This window comes from Oncorhynchus gorbuscha, linkage group LG11 (assembly GCF_021184085.1).
Source record: "Oncorhynchus gorbuscha isolate QuinsamMale2020 ecotype Even-year linkage group LG11, OgorEven_v1.0, whole genome shotgun sequence".
Taxonomy (NCBI): domain Eukaryota; kingdom Metazoa; phylum Chordata; class Actinopteri; order Salmoniformes; family Salmonidae; genus Oncorhynchus; species Oncorhynchus gorbuscha.
Genome location: NC_060183.1, coordinates 68,939,907 through 68,949,463, shown reverse-complemented (window position 1 = coordinate 68,949,463; position 9,557 = coordinate 68,939,907). Strand labels below are relative to the sequence as shown.

The 9,557-nt window shown below is 41.4% G+C and overlaps 1 protein-coding gene across 2 annotated transcripts; it reads right to left on the bottom strand.

The window, feature by feature from the left end:
• Positions 1-857: 857 nt before the first annotated feature.
• Positions 858-9,035, bottom strand: dck (deoxycytidine kinase). 2 transcript variants are annotated; one of them, XM_046368284.1, is made up of 7 exons: positions 8,789-9,035; positions 8,286-8,401; positions 4,691-4,884; positions 3,612-3,759; positions 3,280-3,395; positions 1,720-1,819; positions 858-1,228 (listed from the first exon to the last, which is right to left on the bottom strand). In XM_046368284.1, exons 1-7 carry the CDS (start codon positions 8,877-8,879, stop codon positions 1,133-1,135), a joined length of 861 nt encoding a protein of 286 aa, XP_046224240.1. In that variant the 5' UTR covers positions 8,880-9,035; the 3' UTR covers positions 858-1,132. The 2 variants fall into 2 exon arrangements, with proteins under 2 accessions (XP_046224240.1, XP_046224239.1); XM_046368283.1 differs by having other exon boundaries at positions 858-1,205; positions 8,789-9,033.
• Between the last annotated feature and the right edge of the window lie 522 nt (positions 9,036-9,557).

Below are 9,557 nucleotides of genomic sequence, written 5' to 3'. Positions count from 1 at the left end.
TTCACCGAAGACGATGAGACAGCCTATAGGGAGTAAGTTAGTTTTCTGGCAGTGTGGTGCCAGGACAACAACCTCTCCCTCAACGTCAGCCTGACAAAGGAGCTGATTGTGGAATATAGGAAACTGAGGCCGAGTACACCCCATCCACATCGCCCTTAGATCCTCAAAAAGTTATACAGTTGCACCATTGAGATCACCTTGACGGGCTGCATCACTGCTTGGTACATTTAAACATTTCCTCTCTACATTGTTTTGAAGTAAATCAATAAGCTTTTTACTGTTGTTTACGAAGCATGTGACAAATAAAATTTGATTTTAGAAAAGATCTGTGATGTTGAAAGAGGGTCTGAAAGGAGCATAGGATGTCTAAAGGTTTATGTGTGTGTGCACATCTCAGTCACCATATCTCAACCCAATTGAACATTTATGGGAGACTCTGAGATAGCGTTTTCCACCACCATCAACAAAACACCAAATGATGGAATTTCTTGTTGCAGAATTGTGTCACATCCCTCCAATACAGTTCCAGACACTTGTAGAATCTATGCCAAGGCTCATTGAAGCAGCTCTGGCGGCTCGTGGTCCAACACCCTATTAAGACGCTTTCTGTTGGTTTTTCTTTTCTTTTGGCAGTTACCTGTATATTTCATGCACATGAAAGGTTTATCTTACAAGTACACCTTTTCACCTGTGACAACCTATTTTATTTTGTAGATTATAGGCTGTTTGCTGAGTTTACACTGACCCTCCATATATTAGTTGAGTATAGCTCCATCTTCTGGGCATATGCTATGCACAGCACTTCAGGTAGAGTTTACAGGGACTTTTTTTGTTTCCACAAGAATCACACAATTGTCTGTAGGTTCCCTCATACTGGCAGGTCTATTTTATTTTAGGTTTTCATTAAACCGTCCAAATGATTACCAATGATGAAATACATATCAATGTTTTCTCCCCATCTCATTCATATTGCTTAAATAACAACACCACACGCCATGAAAGTGAAACCAAGCTATACAAAATCATTATAGTACCCATGCAGTGAAATACATTTAAAATTCTTTAAAAATAATATATACAAATAATCAAAATCATTCATTAAAAAAAAGCATGTCAGGTTCCACATGTCTCCTCACATCTGCTCCACTTCAGTGCAGGATGTGATGATCATCAGCTGTTTACAAGGTACTGAGAAACTCTTTGACCTGGATGAAAAGCACATAACAAGCTGTTAGCACACAATGAATATGGATTAGCGTCAATGTAATTGGTGTGTCAGGTCAGTCTAAACATTTGATGTGGACACAATATGGAGCAAAGCTTAGACATGCGAGAGGATGACAGTACTACCACTGGACAGGAAGTGCAGGAACAATTTACCTCAATGTGTGTGTTTTACTCATTTATTTTTTGATATCAGTTGTAGCATCTGTGTTTACCCTCAACATTCAATGGCTACATTAGCAGCTCTTCAGGCCTCGTTTCCATAAATTAAACGTTGAGTGTGTGTGTGTGTCTGGGTGCGTATCTTTATCAACATCCCTCTACTAATAATTTGACTGTAGTCAGTGATAACAGGATGTTTTTCACTACTGCCCTCCAAACAGCATGTTTCAAAAATACCAGCTAAATATATTCACATCTAGATACTTCTGAAGACACTGCTGCATTAAAAATAAGTACCAATTTCCATGAAAAACAAATGGGCTGTATTCTTACCTTTTCCACCATGTCCGCACCCTTGACCTGGTCAACTTTGAAATCTTCGTTAACATCTAGCGTCAGAATGGGCACGTTATTCAAATACTTATACTCCATGCTGTGGGTCAGGGCCAAGAGAGAATGGGACATACGGTTAGTGACTGACTGACTGACAGACTGACAGACTGACAGACTGACAGACTGACAGACAGACAGACAGACAGACAGACAGACAGACAGACAGACAGACAGACAGACAGACAGACAGACAGACAGACAGACAGACAGACAGACAGACAGACAGACAGACAGACAGACAGACAGACAGACAGACAGACAGACAGACAGACAGACAGACAGACAGACAGACAGACAGACAGACAGACAGACAGACAGACAGACAGACAGACAGACAGACAGACAGACAGACAGACAGACAGACAGACAGACAGACAGACACACAGCTTATGCAATAAACAACATATTTTTTACTCAGGTCAGGCTTCTTAATGGTTGTTTCCTTGTTATTTAAAGGTTATTTCCTTTAAAGCCTGGATCTGCAGTTGCTTTTCACAACAGAAGCTGCTTGTGTTGAGAGAGAAAAAAATAGAGTTTGATGGAAAAACAGGGGTTTGGCCCAGCCCTACTTTATTTCTTCACTCTCACAACAAAAGCATTGGGGCAGCTTCTGTTGTGAAAAACAACTGCGGATCTGAGCCCCGATCTGCAGTTTCTTTTCCCCACAGAAGCCGCCCCACTGCTTGTGTTGTGAGAGATACCTTTTTTTGATTGAACGAAAACATGTGGGTTTTGTCCAGCCATAGCCGCTGGACTGGGCTTGGGGAAAGGTGCGTTTTTGCGCTAAATCCCACCCACTCTAATGACCTTCATTGTCCCTCATATCCCCAAGCCAGCCCAGCGGCTATGGCTGGGCCAAAACCAATGCTTTTGTTCAAACTCTATTTTTTCTCCCTCACAACACAAGCAGTGGGGAGGCTTCTGTTGTAAAAAGCAACTGAGGGTTTAAGCAGAAATGGCTTTGTAAGGGAAGACATCCATCTTTGTAAGGAAATTCACAGCTCACAATAGACCTCAGAAACAAGCCTGTTTCCTGTCTCGTCCACCTTAATCTTGTTCCCACACTTCCACCCAAATGCATGAAGCCTGGTGGACCAACACATCAAACTTGGCCTTCCCCGTACACTAGCACACCACAAGCACAGAGCCATGACTCAGTCGTGTGATTCCCTCAAATCAAATGATGACATATACTTTACTCACTAGATCCCATAGAATTTTATGGTCACTTCCACTAAGGCCAACTTTGAGTGGTTGATATCCCAGTCTTACATGTGATGTGCGCAATAGCCTGGATACGAGGTTACATCCATCTATAAAATTTAAAGGTTTAACCTTTTTATTTAATGCTCCTACACACACATGCGCAGACACACATCCCTGCCTCAACCCACTCCCTTCCTCCCTCACAATACCAACACTTCCTTCCTCCCTCACAATACCAACACTCCCTTCCTCCCTCACAATACCACCAACAGTCCCTCCCTTCCTTCCTCTCACCACATGGTTTTGTGCTGCAGCCAGCTCTCGTGTTTGAAGTGAAGTTTCTCCAGGTACTCCAATTGAATGCCCTGCTCCTCCTCTCTGCCTCTCCGATGCAGCCTCTCCATGCATCTCTACACACACACAAGGACCAGTGTAATTACATTGTTACCACACAGGTATAAGTGTACCTTAATTTAAATGTAATTTAATCTTCTTTTTAGCATGAGGTGTATTCCAGTACATTAAAAAACAATAGGCTACACTATATAATCAACTACAATGTAATTTAAATGTTTTGTACGGTAAGTTCCTGATGAACATGTAGTGAGGTCAAATTAGTTGCTGACCTCTGGTGCGGCTCGGAGGTAAATGATGCCATCCAGCTCAATGTGTTTTCCAAACTGTTTATGGAGCCAGCCGTGCCAGTCCTGGTAGATGGACCACTCGGTCTCGTTCAGACACTCACTCTCATACAGGTTTGCTGCAAAGATGTACCTGAAAACAGACCCAACAACAACAAACATGTACCTGATTTCCCGTAGAGCATGGCGCTTGCAATGTCAGGGTTGTGGGTTCGATTCCCACGGGGGACCAGTATGAAAAAGGTAAGAAAATGTATGCACTCACTACTGTAAGTTTCTCTTAATACGAGCATCTACTAAATTTACATTTACATTACATTTAAGTCATTTAGCAGACGCTCTTATCCAGAGCGACTTAAATGACTGAAATGATACCGACACAACAACAACAAAGATGTTTCTGGACACAGACACAAAAAAGCTGTTCCTGGACACAACAACAACAAAGCTGTTTCTGGACACAGAAACAACAACAACAAAGCTGTTCCTAGACACAGACACAACAACAACAAAGCTGTTCCTGGACACAGAAACAACAACAACAAAGCTGTTCCTGGACACAGACACAACAACAAATCTGTTTCTGGACACAGACATAACAAAGCTGTTTCTAGACACAGAAACAACAACAACAAAGCTGTTCCTGGACACAGACACAACAACAACAAAGCTGTTCCTGGACACAGACACAACAACAACAAATATGTTCCTGGACAATGACAACAACAACAAATATGTTCCTGGACACAGACACAACAACAAAGATGTTCCTGGACACAGACACAACAACAACAAAGATGTTCCTGGACACAGACACAACAACAACAAAGATGTTCCTGGACACAGACACAACAACAACAAAGCTGTTCCTGGACACAGACAACAACAACAACAAAGGACAGATGAGAGTGGTGTGCTTAGAAGCAATGTTAGAGAACTATTTCCTTGGAAGTAGAACTCTAAACCCTATCCTTGGTATCATATCTTAGACCCTATCCAATCTAAGACGACATGTAACGTTACCAAGGTTGACTCTCCTGGTGAGATGTCTTGTTCATCCATACCTGTCACTGTAGACGGAGCGCTCGAAGAACTGCACAGGGTTCTCTGCCTCTCTGAGCTTCCCATTGGTGGATTTCATCTGGGCGCGGACCCTGCTCATGCAAGCGTAGGTCTGGAAGGTGTAGGCCCATCTCTCTGGCTTCTCATACATCATCTGCAGCATGTTACTACCATTCTTCTGGGACATGGTCAGCTCCTGGGGACAAAGAGGAGAAGGTGGGTTTAATACTGTGGCTAAGAGAGATACAGTACCATTAAATGTACTGTATACCCTTGCACATCAAAGAATACCAACCACAGAAATACCACAGCAATACAGTTATAATCAAAGAGTTATCACAGATATATTGTATTGTGTGTGTGTATATTCTGTAGCATTGCACTGTAGGCTAACCACTACTGAGTGAACAGAGAGTGGTGCAAGGCTCTGTGTGTGTGTGTGTGTGTGTGTGTGTGTGTGTGTGTGTGTGTGTGTGTGTGTGTGTGTGTGTGTGTGTGTGTGTGTGTGTGTGTGTGTGTGTGTGTGTGTGTGTGTGTGTGTGTGTGTGTGTATCACAGGAGGTTGGTGGCACCTTTATTCGGGAGGATGGGCTTGTGGTAATGGCTGAAGCAGAATAAGTGGAAGGGTATCAAATACATTAAACAAATGGTTTCCATGTGTTGAATCCATTCCATTTTTTTACCTTTATTTAACTAGGCAAGTCAGTTAAGAACAAATTCTTATTTTCAATGACGGCCAAGGAACAGTGGGTTAACTGCCTGTTCAGGGGCAGAAGGACAGATGTGTACCCTGTCAGGGATTTTAACTTGCAACCTTTCGGTTACTAGTCCAACGCTCTAACCACTAGGCTACCCTGCCGCCCCATTTGCAGCCTCCACTGGTGTGTATGTGTGTGTTTGGTTGGTTAGGTGGTCCAATCTGACCACAGGATACGGAATGTGTTTCCAGTTTGGTCACTGCACACATAACTCATCATTCAAAACCTCTCTTCAATTTCGGCATGGGTGTGGTCAGTGTAAAAATTAAGTAGCAATTTCCAGTGGTGGATAAAGTACCCAATTGTCATACTTCAGTAAAAGTAAAGATACCTTAATACAAAATGACTCAAGTCAAAGAGAAAGTCACCCAGTAAAATACTACTTGAGAAAAAGTCTAAAAGTATTTGGTTTTAAACATAGTTAAGTATCAAAATTCTATGTAATTGCTAAAATATTATACTTTAAAACTACAAGTAAAAGTATAAATAATTTAAATTATATTATATTAAGCAAGCCAGATGGCACCATTTACTAGTTTTTAAAAATGTATTTACAGATAGGCAGTGGCACACTCCAACATCATTTACAAACAAAGCATGTGTGTTTAGCGAGTCAGCCAGATCAGAGGCAGTAGGGATGACCAGGGATGTTATCTTGATAAGTGCATGAATTTGACCATTTTTCTGTCCTGCTAAGCATTCAAAAGCAACAGTACATTTGGGTGTCAGGGAAAATGTATGTAGTGAAAAGTACATAATTTTAATTAGGAATGTTGTAAAGTAAAAGTTGTCAAAAATATAAATAGTAAAGTACAGATACCCAAAAAAACTACTTCAGAAGTACTTTAAAGTATTTTTTACTTAAGTACTTTACACCACTGGCATTTCTCAATGAAAACATCCAAAGGTAGCGTGTCTGATTCTAATGGTGGTGGGAGAGTGTTGGGGATGGGCATAGTACTTATTCACCATGTGGTGTAACAATAATGTCAGAATACCTCTTGATATTACAGTGGACAAACCCAGCTGACTATGTAGAGGAACTGAAATAGTAGGACAGAGATATTTGACATGATTGAACTGAAGATTGTGGTGGGGTGATGTATGTTGGGTGGGGCAGCCAGGGTGTAGTGGTGATCAGTAGTGGTGCCCTGCCCCGTCGCCATACTCAGCTGTTCAGGGTGGGGGCCATCTTTCCCCTGGATGTCTATTCGAACAGACACTAATACATACTGTATTATTCTAAACACAGCACATACTGAACACACACACTGGACGAGGACAGTATGTACCGTATACAGGGGGATTTAGAATACCGTTACAAAAAAATCAAAAATGAATACCAATAATTGGCTGTGGGGTTGCGTGCTATGCCAACGCTTAGAACTAACTATAAGTTCAAGTTGCACCGCCAATTCCTTGTTGCTAAAACTCAAATAGTTCATTTCAGTTTATGTGACAAAATAAGATAGTATAGTGTAGAGGAATCATTGTACCATCCAAACGGCTGTGAAATATACTTTCAATAACCAATAATATTGTTGTTTCAGCTGGTGTACAAACCAGAGTAAAAGATACAAAACCAAAACCTAAGAATGGGGAGTATAGAAATAGCGCACATAGAACAGATCTACCGCTTCTTAGACTTGCTTTCAAGTAGAATAATAGGTCTATAACTCATATTTCTATGTGAATTTGGTCAGGTCACCCAAAAAGTTACACATTGCCACTTTAACTATCTACGATGTGCCAAATAAATTATCTCCAGCTCAGGAATCCAGCTATGCACTTGGTTTGCTAACTTGCTAGATATGTGGCTAGCTTGCAAGATCACACTTCTAGGTTACAGCAGAGAATCTGCTCACGGTAAATAAATACATTTGGAAAGAAATAGCGCCCCTTGTATGCACTGCCGGTAATACTGTATACTCCGGTATGATACAGGAACGGTATGAAGGTATTAACATCTTGATACCCCCAACCCAAACACACACATTCACTCTCAATGCACACTGTCATACTAAGGGCAGGCATGACACAGAGCTGTCTATCATGCCACAGAGCTATCACACACACAGAAAAATATGTATCGACACAAGATTTACATTTTAAATATCCGTACACCAGGGGTAGGCAACCCTGGTTCTGGAGTGACGCAGGCACTTCATTTTTTTTATTTAATTGACAAAGGAAGACCAGAACTGTTCAATTTACTGTTGAACTGTTGAATCATTAAACTGATCAATGAGCCCAGTTGGTCAGGGGTGGTGCCTAGTTAGAACAATAACCTGCATTACCTGTGGCACTCCGGGAAGAGGTTTGCTTACCCCTGCCATACACCCTGACTAGCTCCTTACAAGCAGCTGTCCCATTATGACAACAGTCAGGGTTCCTCTCTGACTGGTTTCTCAGTTCATTCCTCCAGGGATTAATGTTATCTAGGTTACGTTCAAAATGGTACCCTCTTCCCTAAATAGTACACTACTTACACGACTACAGCACTATGGGCCCTGGTCAAAAGTAGAGCACTACATAGGGAATAGGGTGCCATTTGGGACGCATCCCTAATCGAATTTCCGATGAATTCCTGGTGTTAGTAACTGGATAGAACTTTAAACCACTAGGGAGAGAGGGGATAAATAACACTTTCTTCCACTTATCTATAGGTCAGAAATAATCAGCCCTGATCCAGACATGTATGCATGAGACATGCAAGTAGTGGCCAATCTTACCACCAGTTGAACTCTTTGCATGGGTTAGTATGTATACCGTCTCTGTGTGTGTTCATTAATCACAGGTCAAACTCATTTAAGGGATGGGTCAGATAAGCATACTGTACCTCAAACTCGCTGTGTTGTGTTTGTACATTGCACCACCTGGCGATGGGTTCCGGCACTACTTCCCAGTCTTTGCTCTGCTCTTCCAGAAGGCGCACGAATGTAGATTTGCCCGCCGCTGCGGAAATGATACTGAAGTCAGTTTCCATTTCTCCGACTGCTATACAATTTCAAGTTCAACCATATCAATATCTATTTACAGTCTTTAAGGACATTTCAGTTAAAAATAACTACAGTATTGTGACTACATCTCTCACTAGAATAACACGGAAGCCTTGGTGCGTGACATTAAAAACATTGTCATAGTAATTTTATTTTAATCTTTACTTATCCTGCGCATCAGCTAGCTAACGTTACATTATTTGATTTAGTCAACACTAGCGACAAGGCACGCTCTACAGTTAAACGTTTTAGTTACGAGCTAGCTAGGGACAGTATAGCAATTGTATTACTTTTAGCAATCCTACATCCAAATTGGTGACTAGATTAAACTAGCGTTACTTACCAATGTTGCCTTCTATTGAAATTCGTTTAGTCTTGTCCATAGTGCCGTTTAAGAGACTAGGACCTGCTCTCTTCGGCGGCGTGGGGGACATCTTTTTATTAGATTTTTTTAGATATGTGGTCTATTTGTCATGAACTCTTAAGGTTTCGTTTCAGCTTTTGGACTCTATCTTCAATTCAGATACAATTGGTTCAGATGGCGCGTTGTGGCTGAAACTGGCGGCAACAGTTTAGTCGCACTGTAAGCAGCCTATCATGGGAGTTTCCTCAAGTCTGTGGTAGGAGGGAGATCGCCCCACCTACTATTTTACTGTTTGTTGCACCTCTGGTTATAACGAACCTATTCAACGGAGATTTTATTTATTTTATTTAACCTTTATTTAACCAGGTAGGCTAGTTGAGAACAAGTTCTCACTAACAACTGCGACCTGGCCAAGATAAAGCATAGCAGTGTGAACAGACAACACAGTTACACATGGAGTAAACAATTAACAAGTCAATAACACAATAGAAAAAAAGTCTATATACATTGTGTGCAAAAGGCATGAGGTAGGCGAATAATTACAATTTTGCAGATTAACACTGGAGTGATAAATGATCAGATGGTCAAGTACAGGTAGAGATACTGGTGTGCAAAAGAGCAGAGAAGTAAATAAATAAACAGTTTGGAGATGAGGTAGGTAAATTGGGTGGGCTATTTACTGATAGACTATGTACAGCTGCAGCTATCAGTTAGCTGCTCAGATAGCAGATGTTTGAAGTTGGTGAGG

Coding starts and splice junctions, on each gene's coding strand:
- dck (XM_046368284.1), bottom strand. CDS start 8,879: ATGTCCCCCACGCCGCCGAAGAGAGCAGGTCCTAGTCTCTTAAACGGC. Junction 4,885..8,285: donor CACAACACAGCGAGTTTGAG/GTACAGTATGCT, acceptor CTTTGTCCCCAG/GAGCTGACCATGTCCCAGAA. Junction 1,820..3,279: donor CTGCAGCACAAAACCATGTG/GTGAGAGGAAGG, acceptor CCTGACCCACAG/CATGGAGTATAAGTATTTGA.